The sequence below is a fragment of the Hemiscyllium ocellatum genome, chromosome 42 (assembly GCF_020745735.1).
Source record: "Hemiscyllium ocellatum isolate sHemOce1 chromosome 42, sHemOce1.pat.X.cur, whole genome shotgun sequence".
Classification (NCBI taxonomy): Eukaryota; Metazoa; Chordata; class Chondrichthyes; order Orectolobiformes; family Hemiscylliidae; genus Hemiscyllium; species Hemiscyllium ocellatum.
This window is the reverse complement of record NC_083442.1, coordinates 28,585,953-28,611,084: the sequence shown is the minus strand read 5'-3', so window position 1 is coordinate 28,611,084 and position 25,132 is coordinate 28,585,953. Positions and strand designations below refer to the sequence as shown.

The 25,132-nt window shown below is 39.9% G+C and overlaps 1 protein-coding gene across 2 annotated transcripts in view; it reads right to left on the bottom strand.

The window, feature by feature from the left end:
- Positions 1–1,273: 1,273 nt before the first annotated feature.
- The window catches only part of csk (C-terminal Src kinase), a 140,313-nt gene continuing 116,454 nt past the window's right edge, over positions 1,274–25,132 (bottom strand). For both annotated transcript variants that reach the window (XM_060853724.1, XM_060853723.1), the window contains exons 7-14: positions 21,407–21,500; positions 18,654–18,719; positions 16,128–16,227; positions 14,655–14,745; positions 12,250–12,323; positions 11,190–11,385; positions 10,014–10,100; positions 1,274–2,054 (exon numbers count right to left, since the gene is read on the bottom strand). In XM_060853724.1, the coding sequence (XP_060709707.1) occupies positions 1,872–2,054; positions 10,014–10,100; positions 11,190–11,385; positions 12,250–12,323; positions 14,655–14,745; positions 16,128–16,227; positions 18,654–18,719; positions 21,407–21,500 (891 nt within the window). In that variant the 3' untranslated portion in view covers positions 1,274–1,871. The remainder of the gene's footprint in view (positions 2,055–10,013; positions 10,101–11,189; positions 11,386–12,249; positions 12,324–14,654; positions 14,746–16,127; positions 16,228–18,653; positions 18,720–21,406; positions 21,501–25,132) is intronic.

The following is a 25,132-nucleotide window of genomic DNA, read 5'->3' as shown; positions in this document are numbered from 1 at the left end:
TCCCAGAGCACTGTCCTCTGATGAGACAGATAACCGATGGTGGTTTCAGCCTAAGGGACACCATGCCTCAGTCAAGGTTGAGAAGGTAGGACCTTCATGGTGACAATGAGTGGAGATTTGAGTACAAAGGCATGAAGTCTTCCTGCATCTGTACAGGGCCTTGTTGAGAGCACATCTCTAGTATCCTTTACTTTAAAAAGAAAGGATAAGCGCAGCAGGTCAGGCAGCATCCAAGGAACAGGAAATTCGATGTTTCGGGCATAAGCCCTTCTTCAGGAATCGAAATGTCGATTCCTTATGCCCGAAACGTCGAATTTCCTGTTCCTTGGATGCTGCCTGACCTGCTGCGCTTTTCCAGCAACACATTTTCAGCTCTATTTCCAGCATTCAGACCTCACTTTCTCCTTAAAAAAAGGATAACTTGCCATTGAGGGACTGCAGTGAAAATCAGATCGACTCTTGGGATGACAGGTTTGTCAGATGATGAGAGATGGTTTGACTGTGCCTTTATTCACTGCCATTAAAAAGAATGAGGGGAATCTCATTCATTTAAAATTCTAACAGAGCTGTGCAGACTGGATTAAGGGACGAGGTTCCCCTGGTCTGTGTTCCCAAACAAGGGGACAGGTGTTTAATATTATGCTGCGGACCATTTCAGACCGAGTCGACATTTCTTGACTTGGAGAGTCATGAACCTGTGGAGTTTTAGATTTAGATTCCATACAGTGTGGAAACAGGCCCTTCGGCCCAATCAGTCCACACTGACCCTCCGAAGAGTAACCCTCCCAGACCCATTTCCCTTTGACTAATGCACCTAACACTGAGCAATTTACCGTGGCCAATTCACCTGACCTGCACATCTTTGACCTGTGGGAGGAAATACACCCAGACACGGGGAAGATACGCAAACTCCACACAGACAGTCGCCTGAGGCTGGAATCGATCCTGGGACACTGAGGCAGCAGTGCTAACCACTGCGCCACTGTTCCGCCCCTTCTCTGTCATAGAAGACTATGGAGGCCAAGATACTGAATATATTTGAGGAGGATGGACAGATCTCTACAGACCAGAGTTGTTAAGGGGTGTGGGGAGAGTACAGACATATGGTATTGAGATAGTGGATCGACCATGATCATAATAAATGGTGGAGCGGGCCTGATGGACTGATTGTCCTACTTCTCTTCCTATTTTCTACATTGCTATGACAGAGGGCTGAAGACAAAGACAGCAGCCCAATATATTCTGCCAAAGTAAAATCAAAACATAACAGCCATTTAGAACTGATCATATGGAATGGTTTATTTAATCTCATCCTCGGCAGCTAAAATGATGTAACGCACTGACAGAAATGAATGCCTCCCACACTACATGCAATGAGTTTGTCAAATCTGTGGAACATTACAGAACATTTAAAAAAAAACACCCTTTTTATTTTATAAAAAAATTACAATTTAAGTATTAAAAAAACCTGGCTAAGCAAATTTAGATGGGAAAGCAAAAAAAAACACAAAACTGTGTTATGCTGGTTAAAGAAAACCGTCTCTTCACCAATCCTTTTTGTGAAATCTCGTTTTGGTCGAAACAAACACATTGCAAAGTAAGCACCGTCTTTGTGGCTGGAGGCACTTGGCACAAAACAATTACCACAAGGACCAAAGGACTCGACAAAGGTGTTCAAGCATGCTTCTTTAATGGGGATAGAGGGATATTGTGTTGCAGCACACATAACTGAGAGGGAAATGAAACACAAGGCCATGATATGCAGAGTTCAATTTCTTTTCTTAAGAAGATTGCTTTGTAAAAGTCTCAGCACTCTTGGTTTAATGTCAAGCAGTCTTTAAGAAAAAAGGAAGCTCCATGGCATTCTGGTGTCACAGGTGCTGTTCCATTTTTCTGGTATCTTGTAACTTCTCCCTCAACTGCCTGAATGTGGGTCGACGACCAGGGTCAAGCTCCCAGCACCGTTTCATTAACTCGTACACAGCGGGCGGACATCCATCAGGCGGATCCATCTTGTACCCTTTCTCAACACGAGGAACCACGTCTTTCAGAGGCTGAGGGAATTCAAAAAGAAAAATAGCAATTCACTCTTTAATCACAATGTTGAGGTGCCCCATTGGTTGATGCTGTTTCTTAATAAAGGGCAGGTCATTTATAATTAAAGAACAGAAAATGCTGGAATGACTCAGCAGGTCCAACAACATCTGTGGTGTGAGAAACAGTTAATGCTTCAGTCCTGTAATATTTCATCAGAACAGACAATTCTGACAACTTGTTTTTGGGGTGGAGGGAGGCGGTGAAGATATTAAAACCGTTTAAAGCTATATTTAAATAGAGTTTGATTAATAGAAAGAATACTTTTTAAAGCAATATTTTACTCAGTTATGCATTATTTCTAATGGCAATTTATGTTTATATTTGAGAGTTAAGGAGGACAGTTTGAGTGTTCTCAGGAGCTTGATGCTGCATAATCTGCAAGCATTTTTTTAAACTGGCATCTAAATAAGGTTGAAATAAAGTGATTTAATGCATTTAAAAAATAAAGGAAGAAAACCACATTGTTGTCTTGTAACAGGGGCCCAGTGAAACAGACAGAGAATGAATTTAGCTTTACTTTTTTAGATATCTGTGGGAGGGATACCAGCTGAAGGAAAAAGCATCTAGCGAATGGGCAGAATTTGCCAGAAGGGAACTGACTGCAATTGTAGCAGCCGCAGCAAGTAACATTGGTGTCAAGATGGTGATGATTTTTCATTGGAGTTTCAGTGTCGGTAATAAGGATATTGCTGGAATAAATCTTTTTCTGATGCCTAAAATATCTTCCCTAACCTTTTTTCTGGTGCAACTTAGTTCATGTTTTTCTTGCTTAATCAATTTTTTATTCTGTTGTAAAAGCATACTGGCAAAGTTTTGTGAATGCAACCTTCAGGATCTTTTGTTTAAATAGAAGGTTGCTTTATAAAACTGGGTTTCACTGTGAAGTTTGACTTGTTCAGTAATAACATCAGCTGGGATCGTAACACAATCCCACTTTGAAAGCTAGCACAATTGTGTGGCTCATGCAACAAGGCAGGGAAGGTGGGACCATATAAAGTGAACCTGCTCCTCCATTCAGTATAATCATGGTTACTCTGTCTCAACTTTACTTTTCCACCTGCTTCCCAAATTCCTTGATTCCCAAAAAGATCCAAAATCCACCTCTACCAGACATGAATGCACTCCAAAGTAGGATGAAGTTGCATGAACAATCATGAAGAAAATATTTTTCAACATAGGTAGGAAAACAGGTGACACAATGATAGCTGGAAATGTAAGTTGGGAAGAGGACATAAAGGAGGCTATAAGGAGATATTGATAGATTAAGTGAGTAGGCAGAGCTCCGGAAAATGTGAACAACTGTCCATTTTAGTAGGAAGAATAAAAGAGAAACATACTGTCTAAAGGGACGGAGTGCAGAGCTCAGATGCAGAGGGATCTGGGTGCCCTAGAGCATAAAGCACAAAAGATTAGTATGCAGGTACAGCAGTAAATTGGAATGCCAATAGAATGTTATTGCATATTGCAAGGGGCATTAAATACAAAACAGGATGGTTCTGCATTGGTGCGACCATATTTGGAGTACTGTGTATAGCATTTGTTGTGTTCAGATTAGATTCCCTACAGTGGGGGAACAGGCCCTTCGGCCCAACCACTCCACATCGACCCTCCGAAGAGTAACCCAACCAGATCAGCTTCCCTCTGACTAATGCACCTAACACTATGGGCAATTTAGCACGGCCAATTCACCGACCCTTCACATCTTTGGACTGTGGGAGGAAACCGCAGCACCCGGAGGAAACCCTATAGGCACGGGGAGAATGTTATTTAAACATGAATGAAAGTGTGTTGAAAGCAGGTCAGACAAGGTATACTAGACTAGCACCAAATAGTGTGCAGGTTGCTTGAGACAAATGATTAGACGCACTAGCCTTGTATCCACTGTAGTTACAAGAATAACCGGTGACTTGACTGAAGCATATACAGATCTTGAGGTTTCTTGAAAGATTGCATACAGAAAGCAAGGTCCCACTGGAGGGAAATCTAGAATTAGCAGTATCGTTTAAAAAAGGGCTCACCAATATAATTGAGGTTATGGCAAATTTTTATTCGGAGGGTCAAGTGTCTTTGGAATACTCTTCCTCAAGAGGTCATAGAAGCATAGCCTGTGAATATTTTTAAGACAGTCTTGACAAGCAAGGGAGTGAAACGTTATTGATGGTAAGGGCAAATGCATAGTTATCAACTCAGCCACTACCTTATTGAAAGGTGGAGGAAGCTCAAGGGGTTGGACTCCAGCTCCCAATACGCAGATTACAAAATGGGGGCAATTTGACACTTTCCTTTTTATTAACTTCCCCAAATGAATCAACACTTGTCTGCAGTCATATTTGCTGACAAATTCATGTCAATAGTTCAAAAATATAAGCTTCCTATATGAACATACCATGCTGTAAATAAACCTTTAACTGTTAGGCAGCAGGAACTCTGAGCAGGTGCCATTGCAACGTGGTAGATTAGTAAGGGCATTTGAAGTTGTGTACAAATTAGTAGACTATTCAGCTCTTCAAGCCTACCCTGCCATTCAGCAAGTTGGCTGACTTGATTATAATCTCAAATCTGCATTCCTACCGACCCCAGTAATCTTTCATCCCCTTGCTTAACAAGAATCTCTCTGCCTTAAAAAAATACCAAGAACAGCTTTGTATGAGAAATTATATTCTGAAATGTTGCCAAGAAGCATGCCAAGGAAAAACAAAAGGCAGCAAATCTGCAACACATCTGCAAAATGTTGTAGGTCTCATGCAAGTTATTGATATGGAACTGCATAAATAGATATCTGAGTGGGAAGTATACAGCACTAAAGATCATGCTAATTTACTTTTGAAATAAATCACCGGGGCATAAGAAAGAAAGAGGAGGAATGCGGAAAACACAATTAACTTCAGGAGATGCAAATGAGTGAGCTATTTCCAGTCCAAGTAAATTAAGTAATCAAAATGATCCGATGAACAAAGTGCATATCCATCCATCCCCTTTCACAGGGCTTTCTCACATCCCTACCTCTTATAAAAAGTATTCAAATATTTTACCATGTATTCTATAATTATTGTGTCAGCAAGTGAAGAGAATATTGACCATAAGTAGAATATCCACCTTTAATCTGCAAAATAACCATTTTTAACGTTTTTTTTTACTGCCCTATAATTAAACCATCAACACCACAAACATGCAAAGCATGCAGCTCATTTTTCCTCCTACAGAGGGTACTATTGTACTTAATCACACAGCATATGAATACACATGATTCATAAGTTTCTGCAGCAATTTTAAGAGATGCCAGGCATGAATACTACAAGTGTCCTGCATCGAAGTCACCCAGACTTGTACATGCTTCAGGAGAAATGCCAAATAATTACACAAAATGCATGGAGTTGAGGACAATAAGAAAATATCCCAGAATAAATTTGCACAATTTTAACAAGGCAGAGTGAAATGGCACTAACAGATAACCTTGAGATACAGAATCTCTTCCTGTACATTTGTAGGTTTGAAGGCTAATTGGTAACAATAAGATAATGTACAAGTCCAAGTTCATTCGCTCTTACTGCTATAATTTTGAGTGAACCTTTTGCCATTATTTCTCGTGCAATCAAATAACTTTCCTCACTATTGACAGAAAGTAGTCCAATAAGCATAGAGAAATTATAATTAGCTTGTGTCCAAGGAAGAAAACAAAGTTAAATGAGCACTGCTCACAAGGAAGTTAACTCTTAAAACATGAAGTTAGATTTCAATCTGTGAAATACTTTCCAGTACTGAAGAGAAAGCATATTCACCATGGACTTAATTTCTGCCTAGTCAATGTATAACTGATTTGACAAAAATGTAAATCACCTTAAGTAATCAGGATACCTGTTCACATATACATACCAGAGAAAACATTTTATGAAGAACAGTATAAAGAACAGTATAAAGCAAGCTATGGCAGCTTATGCATGTGCAGAGCTGATGCTGAACGTGCACAGTGGTGAGCCTATGGACATCTCTGCACCAGAAAGCAGTTGAGGCCAAAACATTGAACATTTTCAAGAAGGAGATATGTATACACTTCTTAGGGCTAAAGGTATCAAAGGATTTGGGGAGAAGGTAGGAACAGGGAACAACAAATGATTGTGTCAAATGGTGGAGCAGGCTCAAGTGGCTGCATGGCCTACTCCTATTCCTGTGTTCTATGTTTCTATGTCTAAGAGTACAGCACCAGCCAGAAGCACAAGCTTGTAATTATACATCTGCCTACACAAGCAAAGAGGGATAAAAAGCAGCCAAAATGCAGTGAACATTCTCATTTCACTGAGGGGGTAAAGAAACTTCTAAGTGTTTGTTTTCCTGTTTGATAGTTTGAATTTAAATGCACTGAGAGAGGTGATAGTTCTACAGAAGTAGAAATTTAACTTATTCTGAACTAAGTCTCAATATTACTTAGAATTGAATTTATGAGGTGGGAGAGGAAAGGCTCTCAATGTTAGAGGAAAATGAAACTTTCAGATGGTGAGGTGGTTTGCAATCAGTAGATTTCCATTTCTTATTTCAAAGTTGTGGAACAGATTTGACCAGACCTTCAGCAATTTAAATTAAGCAATGAGAATTAACATTATCAGGGTGTGTTTGGAATTAAAAGCACACCCAGATGTCACCTTGTATTGATAAATAAATTAAAAATTCTTCTGACACACTTCCCAAGAATATGTCTCAGCCTGAAAAGACAGGCTGACTGCACCATAACAAATATTTTACTTTAGAAGCTACTCTACATGAAGCAGGCTTTCCACATTAAGTTTCAGCATAGATTCAGTGCAAAAGTAGAGACGCAAAAGTTAACAGTGGACAATCGAACAATTATCAGGAAGTATATGTTCTGCTGCTTGAATGAAAAAATAGTTGCAAACATATGGCTTGAAAAACTGTTTCTATATTCAAATGCATTTTTCACAAGTTAGTAAACAATCCATTCTCTCTCGGCAAAAGTAAGTACGGCAGATGCTGGAGATCATTCCCTCTACTCAGTCTTGTTGGGTTAAAAATTCAGAAACAGTTCACTCTCCACTGAGATAGGAATATTTGACAAACAATCACTGATAAGTTTTCTTTCTCAAAAGAAAATGGAATTAATGAGTCATGGGAAATGTAATGTAAATGCAACTAAGTGTTTTAATAAATGTTGGCTTTAAAATCTGACAACTAAGATCCAGTGCGCCTTTTGGGCATAATCACCCTGTCACTGGTTTTTAACAAACACAAATAGTGTAGTGTTACATGAACAAAAGAAAAATAGAAGTCTAGATCAAACAGAATAGTTATTACAGCTCCATGAATAAGACTCGCAGCACTGTGAAACGATAATTAAAACAAATTGCTGGTCTGAATGAACTGGCTCAAATTACATTAAGACAGCACATATCAGAGATCAAGTAAATGAGCCCAAATCTGAACACATATTTCAGCTGTTGTTTTGTTATTGCAACAGGCTGGAGGCTTCTGTAGAATAGGATCGGATCAAATAGACACAATCTTTGAACAGAGCCAGACTAAATGCTTTATTGCCTCAACAGACTCAAGAAAAAGTGTATTGACGTTTTTCAGCAGGATTTCTGGACCCAATGTAAACCAATGTTTCAAACAAATTAATATTTTGTTTTCTTTCTCTTGTTATTTACTTAGAGTCATAGAGATGTACAGCATGGAAACAGACCTTTCGGTCCAACCCGTCCATGCCAACCCAGATATCCCAAACCAATCTAATCCCACCTGCCAGCACCCGGCCCATATCCCTCCAAACCCTTCCTATTCATATTCCCATCCAAGTTCCTCTTAAATGTTGCAATTGTACCAGCCTCCACCACATCCTATAGCAGATCATTCCATACACGTACCACCCTCTGCGTGAAAAAGATGCCCCTAAGGTCTCTTTTATATCTTTCCCCTCTCACCTTAAATCTATGTCCTCTAGTTCTGGACTCCCCAACCCCAGGGAAAAGACTTTGCCTATTTATCCTATCCATGCCCCTCATAATTTTGTAAACCTCTATAAGGTCACCCCTCAGCCTCCGACGCTCCAGGGAAAACAGCCCCAGCCTGTTCAGCCTCTCCCTGAAGCTCAGATCCTCCAACCCTGGCAACATCCTTGTAAAGTTAGGAAAAATAGTAAAGCCACTGAATTTCAAATAAGCGAAGGTACTTACTAATTTGATGCACAAATATCATGTGGAGACAAAATAGAGCTAGCCTAACAAGGGCAGTAGGAAAATGCAAATGTCTTTTACAAAAGATTTAACAGCAGGGTACTTGAAAAGCAGTGCCAGGATTGGACAGAGTTAGTATGGATTTACAAAAGGGAAATCATTCTTGACAAATCTACTGGAACATTGCGAGGATGTGACTAGAAGAATTGATAAAGAGGAGACAACAGATATGACTTATCTGTTTTTGCTGCCAAAGTGGATAACCTCACATTCATCCACATTATACTTCATGCATTTATCTGCCATGCATTTATCCTCAATTTGTACAAATTCCTCCTCACAATTCACCCTGCTTTGTCTCATGTGCAAACTTAAGAGATACATTTAGTTCCTTCATTTAATATTGTGAATAGCTGGGTTCCAAGCACTGACCCATGTGGTACTTCACAACTTACTGCCTGCCATTCAGAAAATGACCCATTTATTCCAACCTTTGTTTACTCTCTGCCGATCAGTTCACTATCCAAGTCAGTGCATTAACCCCAATCCCGTGCACTTGAACTTTATGTGGGCTATCAAAAGTCTTCTAAAAGTCCCCAGATATACTGGGGACCACAGACTGGTGAGCCAACGGAATTCTCTACTATAGAATGCGGTTGAGGCTTAACATTGAATTTCTCAAGGAGTTAAATATAGTCCTCGGGGCTAAAGGGTTTGCAGAGAAAGCAGGAACAAGAATGTGGAGTTAGATCATCCATCATGATCATATCGAATGGTGGACCAGGTTCAAAGAAGAAAAGGATCTATCCCTTATCCTTTTACTCTATGTTTTTCCGTTATCTGTTGTGCTTGTAGTTTAATCATAAAGTCATAGAGATGTACAGCACAGAAACATCTGTTCGGTCGAAGTCGTCCATGCTGACCAGATATCCCAACCTAATCTAGTCTGACTTGCCAACACCTGGCCCGAATCCTACTAAACTGTTCCTATTCATATACCCACACCTTTTAAATGCTGTAATTGTACCAGGCCCCATCACTTCCTCTGGCAGCTCATTCTATACTTGCACCACCGTCTGTGCAAAAAAAGCTGCCCCTTAGGACTATAAATGTGTCCAACTTTTCTCTTTTGATACCAGTTATAGGAAGGAAATTATTAAGCTGAAGTAGGCTCAGAACAGCTTTACCAGGATGTTGCTGGGTATGGAAGATGAGAGTTATGAAGACAGACTGGACAGGCTGAGACTTCTATCACCAAAGCATAGGAGGCTGAGATGACCTCACAGAAGTTTATAAAAGCAGGACCGATATAGATAGGGTTAATGTAGTCTTTTGCATATGTTGGGGGATTTTAAGACTAGGGGACATGTTTATAAAAGTGAGATGAGAGAGATTGAAAAAAGACATGATGGACAATTTTTTTTTTACAGAGGGTGATTCGCGAATGGAATGAACTTCCTGAAGAAGTGGTGGATGTTGATACAATTACAATGTTTAGAAGACATTTGGATAAGTGCATGGTTAGGAAAGGTTCAGAGGGAAATGGGCCAGGAACAGGCAGGTGGGACTTGGTTAGTTAGGGATTATGTTCAGCGTGGATTGTTGGACTGAAGGGTCTGTTTCCTTGCTGGATGGTTCAATGACTCTTAAGACTCAAAATGAGATATAACAACAGTACATCATATACTCCATATGTATGGCCTTAGTTGTAATGAAGTGCATACTTTCACCTACCATTCTGGGATAAGGCACTCGCCCAAAAGAGTAAATTTCCCATAGAAGAATTCCAAAGCTCCATACGTCTGACTTTGTAGAAAAATTCTGCAATAAAGTCAAGAATGACATATTATTCTTCTAATCTAGTTCATAATTACTGTTTGTATCCATTGCATGAACTTGTGTGTCAAGTTAGCAGATAATGTCCAAAGAATTACAGATAGACAATTACAATAGAAGACATGTATTTTCTTTAATCCAAACCTGGTTCTTCCTAGGGGGTTTGGAATAACAGGACCAGGAAGTCAAGATGCATTATTTTATTAGACTGGTGTGGACGGTGGGAGTGCTACATTCCATGGCCTACTGTTCTAACAATGTCACTGAAATAATGTCAGTCAAATTTACGAATACCTGCATTGGGGCTGAGTTTCAGGCAAACTTGGTCTAGGAAGTGGTTCCCCACAGTCAGAAATATTTTTATCTCTGGCATTTTATTTGGTTATCTCGAATGGATAGAATGGTTTAAGTCACAGCTGCACTCATGCAAATCCCGGCAGAAATAAAAGATAAAGTATATTTTGTCAAGGAAGTAGAAACAGCCCACAACATTTCAAGGATGAGTGCCAAATATCACATCAAGAAAAAAGTAGGCAAACATTTGAGTTCAGGCTTCAGACTGAACCAAAGTAAATGATGGATCTCTTAATTCAGCCTATCACCAAAGGTCTATACCACCTGGAAAGATGTTACTGAATAGCTATACTTCATTTTCTAAGATTACAGTGCATAAGGCTATCTTACCATGTCATGTTGCAATTAGCAATTTCAGTTTGACTCATGTATGTCTGTTGCATACTTGTGACAGCTTGTCTATTTGATGTGATGAGGAAAATAGAGAAGAACAATGGAGAAAACTGAAGTAGTTACCCCATAGTACACAGAACATTGCATTGCTGAACAACCATGCATTTCTTAGAAGACGACAGATTATCTGTATAAACACCCAAAATAGCATAGCAGTTGAAGTGTAGCTGTCAGGCCTTGCTGCAACTCACCTTTTTGCAACATCTCAAGATATTTTTGAGGAGAATATTATATCTTCCATAAATCAGCCACATGTCTCAGCAGGATACAAGTCAAAAAAGTACTTCAAATGTCTTGTTATACCTATTAACCAGCCATTATAGCTACCTTTTCTTTAAGAGCCTCGGGTGCAGTCCATTTTACAGGGAGCTTCCCAGTGTCTTGCATTGAAGAAGCTTCTTTTGTCAGACCAAAATCACTAACTTTAGCTATATTATCCTCAGAGACCAGGACATTACGAGCAGCTAAATCTCTATGTACAAAATTATTTGCTTCCAAGTATTCCATTGCTTCACAGACATCACTGAAAAAGAAATCAAAATATTTAACACAGATACAGGCAGAATTATTTTGAATAAAGTATACAATACTGCATCACTTATGCTCAAGACATGAATTCACTGTGGTGGAAACCAAACAGTTGCTAATTCTATATTAATATCTTTCATTCCTCTAATGAGGAAATTTATCTTATTTCAGCATGTTTTCAAACTTGGGCTTGGCAATCTCTTAAGATGAATGAGGAAACTCCTGATGCTTTCAAAAGAAATTCTAAACTTATTGCCATATCTAAACAAATATTTCTATAATGACATTAGTTTTCTTTGGGTCATTTTGGGTCAGTAATGTTTATAAGAGAAAAATGCAGAAATGAGAAAACCATTGTCAAATAATTTATAAATGCTAACCACACTTCTGCATTTCCAGCTGCTAATTATTTAATTAACAAGACAAAAGGACCAAATCAAGGGCAAGTGAACAGGTATGACTTAGGTCCAATAATTGGCTAAATAACTACCTTAAGTAATGACATAATGACACTGACAGACATTGACTGAAAACATAAACGAGCTTGACCCCAGAACTAGTCAAAAGAACAGTAAGAGGGGACCATAAGGAAACAACATTAATGACAGACGCAACAATCTGAAAAAAAGGTATGTACATTGGACATTGACATATACAGTGGTCACACAGAAAGTAAGACGCATTTAACAAAAACTTGCAAGCACTGGCAATCAAATAGAAGAGACGGAAAACTATAATCGGTTACTACTCCCAGGAGCAGTGGTGTAAAGTCTCCATCAATTTGTTCATTTCAGGTGTACCCTTTTCTTCAATTCCGAAAATTGCATACAGATCATGATCACATGATTATAATACTCACATGGAAAACTTAAGTAAACAGTCTCCACCAAGGACAGACCTTCCTCTTGACCTCAGGTAATCCACCAAACTGCCCTGGTAGTGAACAGAAATTTAATTCTCATCACTGTCGTTTGAAACATCTGTATTGATCCAAGCACCCTGTATTCACAACATTCCTAAACATTTCATATGTGATGAGTTTTGGGGAGAAGTGAAGATTTATGGGGGTCAAATTCTGTACCAGCAATGTCCCACAAAATGAGTTGATCAATTTGTATGTGAAGCTGGTGAAACAAACTGAAGAATACATTATGTCCAGTTAGCTGGATGGTTAATGCAAGGTTGAGAATAATGTAATAGGGTGGGTTGATTTCCATTCTGGCCCAGGAAGACTTGCAAAGTGTTTAGTGCTGGCCAATAGTGGAAGGCTGTGGCAAAACACAGCAGGTTAACAAATGGCTCCAGGTGAGGCATCAATACACAATGAGCCATGGGCTTGCCTTCAGGCAAAAGGCACATGATTGAAAGAAAACTGCTCCAAGACATTTCAAAGTTTTTCAAAGCCAGCTGTTTGAAGCAGGACAAATTTCTCACAGACAAAATCTGACTACAGCAAAAAAGGGTGACACGCCAAACATCAAATGAACTGACTAGAGACCAGTTAATTTGTTTTAAAAAAGAGCAGGCAAACAACTTGATTTTTTTCAGTGTTAGTATCAGCAAGCATTTATATGTTTAACATTGCAACCCAACATTTAAAAAAAAATCACAACTTGAAAAAACTTCAGTGGTCTACACCCACAGAATTAGTGTGTCTTTCTTCTCTTCAAATTCACCCCCTTTCAAGGGTTTTCTATTTCTTTATGACATAACTTCCACCTACAAGTAGTTAACTGTGTGCATTGGCCCAAGACAAAATCTTTCTATTACTAACGGTAGAAAAACTGTCAGTGTACACCATCTCCTTTGAAATTCATAACAATTTTCAAGTCTGTACAAACAGATAAATACAAAAATCCAGAGGATGCTGTAAATAATCCAATGTTTCTCCACTGGGTGCTTTGCTGAAGTAGCTCAAGTCTGCAAACAAAAAAATCACTAAATTGTCAAGAATTTTCCCTTTCACAATATTAGTCTTGTAGTAAAGATTGCTGTTAGAAGTTTCCATTTTTGAACAAGATGCAACTAGGTTTTTTGATGGCAGACTGGGTTAATAATTAGATTTTAAAACTTCCTGGTCCTGAAAACCTAATATTAAATTTCAAATTCTCCAACTGACTAAACATTGAGGAAAAATCTATTTTTAAAATTATATCTCAGTTTCTACATCCTATGTATATGCACTAATTATATACTTCTACGTGAAGATTATTTATTGCATTTTCCTGGCTTGCAGGCTGCAAGTGCTTCAATGTGGTTGGTCCTTTATCCTGCTTAATAGATCACTTTCTGCAAACTTGGAAATCTCCGATTCGGTGCCTGATGTAAACCAAAGGTGGAAAAGGGAAAATCCACGCTACAGACATGGTGAGATCTTTGGGAGCAACTCTAACTTCACAGCAAGCTTGGTCATTTAGACATCAACGACAAAATTGGGGTCAATAGTAAAACCCCAAAAAAGCAGAAAAACAAGCTTAAAAAGATTAAATCTAAGTGCTTTTTCTAGTTCACAAAAGTGAATTAAAAGCAATATTGATTTAGTGTACTTGATCCGAATTTTAAAATTGGCAGATCTACTTAAGTGATCGAGCATTAAGGAGTGCAGTTAATTTGAAGTACAAATCACATTACCAAGCAGCTGCATAAACTACAATAAATTCAAAAAGTTACTCAGTAAAAAATGGTATTCTCAAAACAAGACAGACCTTGCATTATAAGATATTTCTGTACCATTCAAAATGCAGAACTTCGATAAATATATGTCCTGCTTACGACTGCTGAAACTTTCTTGACAATTTTGTTCAGGAATACAATCAAAAGAAAATTTTAAATTGTAAATTTGCCCTGAGAAATTAATCAAAACTTGCATCAAATACACAGTTGTTGGGTAAAAGAACTGAAACGAAGTAAGAATTTTTACCCAAATGTCTGTGCTGATATCTGCCCTCGACAAAACAGAACAGTTCGAAATCACTTCCACACAACTAGTTTCCACAGCCTTTCAAGCCCATTTCATCCATCTGCAAATCTAACTTCAAATGTTGATATAGTTCCTTTGGCAGACAATAACCCTGGAAGTGAATTCCACATTCCTATAAATGGTTCGTTAAAAGGGAAACAAGTTGATGCTGTAGAGATCCACACTGAAAGCCTTGGACTTCATGAAGTGTCACATATGCAGAATTCTCAGATTAAAAATAAATAAATAAGAACATGTCAGTTTAAGTCCTTCACTCTCCATATGTATTGCAACCACACACTTACTTTCGCCATGTATTCTGTTACAATGTATAATGACCCGCCTTCTTCGACAATGACACCCAAAAGTTGAACTAAGTTTTTGTGACGAAGTTGCCTGGAAGAAAGGAAAATTGTTGTGGGTTTTTAACACTTTTTAAAAAGTTACAAAAGCACTAGTCAAGACAATTTTAATAAAAAATACACTACAGTACCTCAGAAAACCAAAATGTTAGCATTTCAGCTTGATTCTAAGTCAGTAACACTGAGCACATTTTATTTAATGACCACTCAAACTACTGAGATTTGATGCTGAGTGGGATTTCACAATAATTGTCATGGAAACTGATTGACACGACCCAAGACATCAAAGGGAACCAAGTCAATTTTCTTGTGTAGAACTGACAATTACCAGACAGCAAACTCTCTTCCCTGCAGGCCATTAATGAACCTTTAAATATCTAACCTTGCTGCTTTTTCTCCCCCCATGGTGTCAGCCCACAGTTGTCAGTTTGTTGGAATTTACTTTCAGAACATAACCTTGGATTTGCTCATCCAGTTCCTTAACTCTCACTACCATGCAAAGGAAATCAAGATTCCAATATAAAAATAAAAGCTGATTTACACTTGTGACAAAGCACAAAGTAAACAATTTGGTCAATCCATAGTTAAAGGTCTTCCACACGATACAAAATAACAAGATTTGGTTCCTTCAATTTTGCCATTTGAGCAATACACTTAAATTGGAGAGATTCATCCATGAAATTTCATGGAAGTAAACATGACAGAATAATTGATAAATGTTGATCCAAGTGCACAAAGTGAACTGGCAGGGATACAGTGAGAGGGGCTATGGAATAAAAGGCAGCAGGCACCTGAAGAATTTAATTTTGCCACAATGGTTCAGAACTCAGATCAAAATCTGTATTTTTCAAAAAGAAATGCCAGGGTTGGAGGAGCTGAGCTACAGGGAGAGGCTGAACAGGCTGGGACTGTTTTCCCTGGAGCGTCGGAGGCTGAGGGGTGACCTTATAGAGGTTTACAAAATTATGAGGGGCACAGATAGGATAAATAGACAAAGTCTTTTCCCTGGGGTTGGGAAGTCCAGAACTAGAGGGCATAGGTTTAGGGTGAGGGGGGAAAGATATAAAAGAGACCTAAGGGGCAACTTTTTCATGCAGAGGGTGGTACAGGTATGGAATGAGCTGCCAGAGGATGTGGTGAAAGCTGGTACAATTGCAACATTTAAGAGGCATTTGGATGGGTATATGAATAGGAAGGGTTTGGAGGGATATGGACCGGGTGCTGGCAGGTGGGACTAGATTGGGTTGGTCGGCATGGACAGGTTGGACTGAAGGGTCTGTTTCAATGCTGTACATCCCTACGACTCAATAAATCAATACGGCTTTCATTTCAAATGTTTGACACTAAGAATCACCATTTCAAAAATCTGTTTTATTTTGAAATACAAGAGATTAGAGAGTTAAATGTAGAACTTACGTCATTACAGAGGCTTCTGCAATGAATGCTTGGGCAGTTGCATCATGTTTGATGCACTTGACTGCTACTTTGTTGCCTCTATATTCACCCAACATTACATCTAGGAGGTAAATAAACAGTTGAGTCAAAAGAGGTGCATCACACACACCAAAATCTTGGACATGCAAAATAGAGTTTAATTTTTGAACCAGAAACCACAGTTAAGTAATCAAGACTCATAATAAGGCAAGACAGTCACAAGAAAACAAGGCAGAATGGTCTTGCATATCTGTGCTGATCCTCTGAAGAAATTCACCAAATGGCACTCCCCTGAGATAAAGAATGGCCCTGCACATTGTGCCCTTTCAGATAATGATCCAATTCCCCTATCAAAGCTTCAAGTAACATTACCTCCACTACGTTGAGGTAGCATTATCCAGATCATATGCAGGAATTGAAATGAAAATATTTTTTCGTGTTGCCATTGCTTCTTTTGAGGAAATGCTGATTCCAATCTATGATGGGGAGGTGCCAGTGTTGGGCTGGGATGGACGAAGTTAAAAATCTCACAGCACCAGGTTATAGTCCAACAGGTATATCTGGAAGCACTTGCTTCCAGAGCACTGCTCCTTCATCAGGTAACTAGTGGGGCAGGATCATAAGACACAGAATTTATAGCAAAAGATCACAGTGACATTCAATTAAAACGATATATTGAACAAACTTAGATTGCAGTTAAGTCTTTCATATTTTAGAACGGGTTGTAGTGAGGTGAATTTACATTTGCAGATACATTCTATTTTTGTTCAAAAAGCACACAACTTATATGCAGTCAATCCACATAACATTTTATAAATGTTTACTTTGGAAACAGAATCAGTCTGACTCAAGATTGAAATACAGACAGACTCTAACCTCACACCTTTAAAAAATTGTCTAAGTTGAAATGTAATTTTTAAAAAATAAAACCTTAAGTTATCTCGACAATGTGACTTAAAAGTAGTTCTGGGATTTACATGTTAATGAACCGAAACCTGCAACCCATTCTATAAGATGAAAGACTTAACAACAATCTAAGTTTATTCAAAATATCATTTTAATTGCATGACATTGTGATCTTTTACAATAAAGTCTGTGTCTTATGATCCTGCCCCACGAGTTACTTGATGAAAGAACAGTGCTCTTAAAGCTAATACTTCCAAATAACCTGTTGGACTATAACCTGGTGTTGTGATTTTTAACCTGAACCCAATCTAGATGACCCAAGAGCTGTCACCTATAGTAGCATCAGCGTGCCTCTGAATCAGGTAAAAAAATGACTGCAGATGCTGGAAACTAGATTCTGGATTAGTGGTGCTGGAAAAGCACAGCAGTTCAGGCAGCACCCGAGGAGCAGTAAAATCGATGTTTCGGGCAAAAGCCCTTCATCAGGAATACAAGCAGAGTGCCTGAAGGGTGGAGAGATCAGTGAGAGGAGGGTGGGGTGGGGAGAAAGTAGCATAGAGTACAATAGATGAGTGGGGGAGGGGATGAAGGTGATAGTCAGGGAGGAGGGTGGGGAAAGTTAGCAAAGAGTACAAATGGGTGGATGGGAGTGGGATGAAGGTGATAGGTCACAGAGGAGGGTGGAGTGTATAGGCAGAAAAGAAGATAGGCAGGTAGGACAAGTCATGGGGACAGTGCTGAGCTGGAAGTTTGGAACTGGGGTGAGGTGGGGGAAGGGGAAATGAGGAAACTGTTGAAGTCCGCATTGATGCCTTGGGGTTGAAGTGTTCCGAGGTGGAAGATGAGGCGTTCTTCCTCCAGGCGTCAGATGGTGAGGGAGCGGTGGCGAAGGAGGCTCTCGGCAGAGTGGGAGGGGGAGTTGAAACGTTGGCCACAGGGCGATGTGGTTGATTGGTGCAGGCGTCTCAGAGATGTTCCCGAAAGCATTCTGCTAGGAGGCGTCCAGTCTCCCCAATATAGAGACCACACTGGGAGCAACGGATACAATATCAGCCAGTTATACGTTCAAATGCTACTCCCAGGAATTGATCACAGTCAAGGCTGATACTTCAGTGCCTTTTGGGCAGGAGTGAGAGCTTATCCACCTTCTCAGAATAGCTGCAAACAATTGCATGACTGTAGTGGCAGAGGATTTCTTCTGATATTCAGCCTGATATTCATCCCTCAAGCACCAAACTCATTGCTAACTGCAGGACCTCGATGGGCAGACATTGCAAACTCTTCATATCACACAACTTTAATGGAAGCCCCAAAGTCATGCATCACAAATGCTGTATTTGCTGGGTAGATATATCAAATGTTTGTCATATTGATAATGTTTAAAAACTGAGGGCAATTTCCATCTGATCACCCTCAACAAAATGGCAAAATACATATGCTTAATGAATCTACAATTAATATTTCAAAATCAAAGCAAATTCTCTCAAGTACAAAACAGTAGTTACTAACAGAACAAATGTACAAACATAGGAAACAGCTGAATCCCATGCATAGTAATGTCAAGTCAGCCCCCAAACCCAAACACATTAAGTTGCCACTTGCCTCCGAATTCTCCTTTGCCTATTGTTTGTAACAATTTGAGCTCCCTCATGCTTAGTGCCCATCCACCTAAAAAAAACAAACACAATAAGAAATTGCCAAAAGCAACGGGTAGCCGGCTACTGATGAAAGTTCAGCTTTTGAAGGCTTTTAATATACTTAAGATTTTTGAAGACAGTGAATAATTTTAATAATGAAATGACTGAACCAAATATAATATTGCCACTATGCACATGCAGCAGAACAGGCCATTCAAAGTGTCTATACACAGGATGCTACCATCAGCCTAAATAAAGGGACATGATTCATACTTAGCGAGTTTTGAGAAGATGATTTGTAGTTCAGATTGAGATTTTAGATGGAGGTTTGCTTACTGAGCTGCAAGGTTCATTTCCAGACGTTTCATTACCCTACGAGGTGACATCTTCAGTGGACCTCAGGCAAAGCAATGCTGAGAATTCCTGCTTTCTATTTATATGTTTAGGTTTCTTTGGGTTGGTGATGTCATTTCCATTGGTGATGTTTTTCCTGTGGTGAAGTAACACTTCCTGTTCCTTTTCTCAGGGAATGGTGGAGGGGTCTAACTATGTGTTTGTTGATAGATTGAAATGCCATGCTTCTAGGAATTCTCGCGCATGTCTTTGTCTGGCTTGTCCTAAAACGGATGTGTTATCCCAGTCGAAGTGGTGTTCTTCCTCATTCGTATGTGAGGATACTCGTGAGAGGGGGTCATGTCTTTTTGTGGCTAGTTGGTGTTCATGTATCCTGGTGGCTAGTTTTCTGCCCGTTTGTCACAGTCCTTGCACGCTATTTTGTAAATGACATTAGTTTTGCTCATTGTCTGTATAGGGTCTTTCAAGTTCATTAGCTGCTGCTTTAGTGTGTTGGTGGGTTTGTGGGCTACCATGATGCCAAGAGGTCTGAGTAATCTGGCAGTCATTTCTGAGATGTCTTTGATGCAGGAGAGAGTGGCTAGGGTTGCTGTACGTGTTTTGTCTGCTTGTTTGAGTTTGTTACTGAGAAATCGGAGGACTGTGTTCATTGGGTACCTATTCTTTTTTAACTCACGGTATAGGTGATTTTCTTCTGCTCTGAGTAGTTCCTTTGTGCTGCAGTGTGTTGGCTCGTTGAAACAATGTTCTGATGCAGCTTTGTTTGTGGGTGTTGGGATGATTGCTTCTGTAGTTCAATATTTGGTCCGTACGTGATGTTTTCCTGTAGATGCTGGTTTGAAGTTCCCCATTGGCTGTTCGCTCTACTGTGACATCTAGGAATGGCAGTTTGTTGTTGTTTTCCTCCTCTTTAGTAAATTTTATGCTAGGAAAGGTATTTTCGATGGTCTTTAAGGTTTCCTCTAATTTGGTTTGTTTAGTGATGACGAAGGCGTCATCCACGTAGCAGACTCAAAGTTTGGGTTGGATGGTTGGCAGAGTTGTTTGTCAGAGGAGTCCCTGCATTACTGCCTGTGCTAAGAACCCTGATATCAGATACGACAACAAACTGCCATTCCTAGATGTCACAGTAGAGCGAACAGCCAATGGGGAATTTCAAACCAGCATCTAGAGGAGAACACCACATACGGACCAAATACTGAACTACAGAAGCAATCATTCCAACACCCACAAACAAAGCTGCATCAGAACATTATTTCAATGAGCAGCACAGAGAAACCACGCAGAGCAAAGAAAAATTACCTATACAGTGTACTCAAAAAGAACTAGTACCCAATGAACACAGTCCGCCAATTTCTCAGCAACAAAATCAAACAAGCAGACAAAGCACATCCAGAAACCCTAGCCAAAGACATCTCGGAAATGAATGATAGACTACTCAGACCCCTTGGCATCATGGCAACCCAGAAGTCCACCAACACACTAAAACAACAGCTAATGAACTTGAAAGACCCTATACAGACGAGTAAAACTAATGTAATTTACAAAATACCGTGCAAGGACTGTAACAAACACTACAATGGACAAACAGGCAGAAAACTAGCTACCAGGATACGTGAACACCAACTAGCCACAAAAAGACATGACCCTCTCTCACTCGTATCCTCACATACGGATGAGGAAGGACACCACTTCGACTGGGACAACACATCCATCCAAGGACGAGCCAAACAAAGACATGCACGATAATTCCTATAAACATAGCATTCCAACCGGCACTCTATCAACAAACACATTGAGTTAGACCCCATCTACCACACCCTGAAAAAAGGAACAGGAAGTGTTACTTCACCACAGGAAATGACATCACCAACTCAAAGAAGGGCCAACCTTCTAAACAGAAAGCAGAAATTCTCAGCATTGCTTCGCCCGAGGCCCACTGAAGATGGTACCTAGTAGGGTAATGAAGCGTCTGGAAATGAACCTTGCAGCTCAATGAGCAAACTTACTTCCAATGATTCATACTGCCAAGCACGATTTCTTTGTGTCACTTCATGCATGAGATCACGACACAGCACATGTGCACATTTTTGCATATCTAGTGGTGGCATTCACAATGAGTATGGCTCTTCAATCATCAATTCATTTCAGGAGGAGAACACGTATTAACATCATGCTGTCACAATGAAGACTATGCCATCAAACGCCATTCTACGGAGTGCATTACAGAGTTTGTGTGAACATCTGTGCCTGGGTTCATCTGTGAGTGTACACCTGTGCTTTTGCCTGTGTGCATGTGTACAGGGTGGGGGTTAAGGAGCCCAAAATAAATCACCATCTTCAGGTTTCAAGCTTGCCACTCACTTCTGGAGAACTCATCCTGGGCTGCCACTGTCCCTTCCATAAGCTTCGGAGTGATGAGACGCGTGCACAACCCATCAGCATCCATGGTGTAATGCTAAACATGGGAACAAACAATAAAAATGGACAGAAGGTAAAGATATTGTCATCAATCCAGCAGAATTTAAAACATGCCAGACTCCTTGTGTCATACTGCATCTGCAGCTGACTTGTTCACTGTGCTGTATATTGCTTAAGGTTGCAGATGCAAATCAGACATCAATAATCCAGTGACTGCTTGCTACAAATTTTATTCCCTTTGGAGTAACAGTTGTCCTTTCATTGAACAACGAAGCAAATTCTTCAACATTATCTCCCTTCTGATTTAAATTAATGCTCCATTGTCTGCTCCTTATAAAAGTACTAGTTACAGAAAGGAAAAAAGATACACAAGAGGAGAAGTCAGGATTTAAAAAAAGAACTTAGAGATGCTGAATTTCACCATCCTCACTTGAGGAATGGCCTTCTTGCACCACTTTCAACAACAAGCAATACATTTTAGTATTCATAAATGGGAGTGAAGCTTTATGAAGGGCACTACCTGGGTTGAAGATAACAAAATGAAATAACATTTTTATGATGGGGGTGGGGGGGGGGGGGAGAAAGAGAGAGAGAGAGAACAGTCGCAGTGCAGGACAAATTTTTCTTTGGGAAATCCATTTGACATGGATGAGTTGGACCTAAGGGTCTGTTTCCGTGCTGTATGACACTGACTACGACACAAAGACTTCCCTGAAGTCACACAACTGGTGATAACTGCTTGCTTTGTTGACTAGTTTTGAGAGTTTGCTTTATTTAATTTTCAGTTCAGGACAATAAGCCTTCAAAGAAAGGCAGAGCAGCTAATCTCTCTTACTTCTGCAAATAACTGTCTAAACTCAGGGCAAAAGCGATTTGTTCTTATGAAAGAGAGATTGAAGGAACATCTTGTTATTGTAGTTCCTGAGGAAGTGGTCTCTGAAAATATGCTACAGGCAACAGTTTTGACCACATGGCCAGAACATCAGAGTGACAGAGCTGGGAGCACTAGTCATCATCTTTTTGCCTTCAAGAATAAACCCATTGGCCAACTGGGATTTTTCCACCAGAAGTCAACCTCTGCAGAGAAATCCTTTTTTCTCAGCCTGAAGTATGTGCTTGCATCTTTTTGGAATATTTGGAGGGATAAGCATTTATTTTTGTACATGAACAACTGTGAATGTGAAGTGATTAATACATTTTTACTGAATCTAACTCTTGTTTCGATAATAAGCCATTAACTGTGTTTATTAAGAACCCTGGTTAATTCATGTTTTTATTTAATAATTGATTAAAATTAGGCATTTAATTGGCCGTCTCAGTAACTGGAAGTACAATTCTTATTTTGTGACCTGGGAAGTAGTGACACTAGATAACAGTGGATTCTTACAGCCGTGGTTGTAAAAGACTATAAATTTGCATATTAAACTAGTATAGTAAGTGTCCACTTTAAATATCAAAAGGAAATAAATAGTTTGAAAGTAAAGAAAAGAAGCTTGAATTTTTAATGTATTTGAAAATAATTTAAACGTTCGATATTATGGAGACAGATATATGAACTGATAAATGATTAGAAACCTCAATACAACTGAAATATCAGTCATAGAGTTTCCGAATCATTGTACATCAATCGTCACATTTTGAAAATTAGTTTAATGAATTAGTGATGCTTTTGAACATAAATCATTCAGGGCAGCATGGCGACAGTGGTTAGCACTACTGTCTTATGGTACCAAGGACCTGGGTTTGATTTTACCAGACTGTGCAGTTTGCATGTTCTCCCATATTTGTGTGGGTTTCCTCTGGGTGCTCTGGTTTCCTCCGAGAGTTTGAAGATGTGTCGGGGTCATAGGGATTTGGAAGGGGGGTGGTGGTGTCCCTCTGGGGTGCTATTTGGACGGTCATTATCAACTAAATGGGCTTAATGGCCTCCATCTGCACTGTAGGGATACTATGATCGATTTGGATTGACATCCACTAAGTGTCAAAGATGAAAACCAAAAATCATGAATAAGGTGACTGAAAAAGTTGTCAAAAATTTATAATATTGATTGAGATACTTCTGAAGAGAAAGTGAGAACTGCAGATGCTGGAGATCAGAGTCAAATATTGTGATGCTGGAAAAGCACAGCCAATCAGGCAGCATCTGAGAAGCGGGAGAGGAGATGTTTCGAGCATAAGCTCTTCATCAGGAGTCAGACATTCAAGGACAAAAGGGTAACTGGGGACAGAATAGGGCCCTTCAAAGATCAGCAAGACGGCCTTTGTGTGGAGCCACAGAAAATGGGGGAGATACTAATGAATATTTTGCATCAGTATTTACTGTAGAAAAGGATATGGAAGATGTAGACTGTAGAGAAATAGATGGTGACATCTTGCAAAATGTCCAGATTACAGAGGAGGTAGTGCTGGATGCCTTGAAACGGTTAAAGATGGATAAATCCCCAGCACCTGATCAGGTGTACCCGAGAACTCTGTGGGAAGCTAGAGAAGTGATTGCTGGGCCTCTTGCTGAGATATTTGTATCATCGATATTCACAGGTGAGATGCCGGAAGACTGGAGGTGGCCACACGTGGTGCCACTGTTTAAGAAGGGCGGTAAAGACAAGCCAGGGAACTACAGATGGTGAGCCTGACCTCGGTGGTGGGCAAGTTGTTGGATAGAATCCAGAGGGATAGGATGTACATGTATTTGGAAATGCAAGGACTGATTAGGGATAGTCAACACGGCTTTGTGCGTGGGAAATCATGTCTCACAAACTTGATTGAGTTTTTTGAAGAAGTAACAAAGAAGATTGATGAGGGCAGAGCAGTACATGTGATCTGTATGGACTTCAGTAAGGCGTTCGACAAGATTCCCCATGGGAGACTGATTAGCAAGGTTAGATCTCATGGAATACAGGGAGAACTAGCCATTTGGATACAGAACTGGCTCAAAGGTAGATGACAGAGGGTGGTGGTGGAGGGTTGTTTTTCAGGCTGGAGGCCTGTGACCAGTGGAGTGCCACAAGGATCGGTGCTGGGCCTTCTACTTTTTGTCATTTACATGCTCGCATCCAAATCGTTTATAAGAGGTACAGTTAGTACGTTTGCAGATGACACAAAAATTGGAGGTGTAGTGGACAGTGAAGAGGGTTACCTCAGATTACAACAGGATCTGGACAGATGGGCCAATGGGCTGAGAAGTGGCAGATGGAGTTTAATTTAGATAAATGCGAGGTGCTGCAGTTTGGGAAAGCAAATCTGAGCAGGACTTGCATACTTAATGGTAAGTTCCTAGGGAGTGTTGCTGAACAAAGAGACCTTGGAGTGCAGATTCAAAGCTCCTTGAAAGTGGAGTTGCAGGTAGATAGGATAGTGAAGGCGGCGTTTGGTATGCTTTCCTTTATTGGTCAGAGTATTGAGTACAAGAATTGGGAGGTCAGGTTGCGGCAGTACAGGACATTGGTTAGGCCACTGTTGGAATATTGCGTGCAATTCTGTTCTCCTTCCTATCGGAAAGAGGTTGTGAAACTTGAAAAGGTTCAGAAAAGATGTACAAGGATGTTGCCAGGGTTGGAGGATCTGAGCTACAGCGAGATGCTGAACAGGTTGGGGCTGTTTTCCCTGTAGCGTCGGAGGCTGAGGAGTGACCTTATAGAGGGTTACAAAATTATGAGGGGCATAGATAGG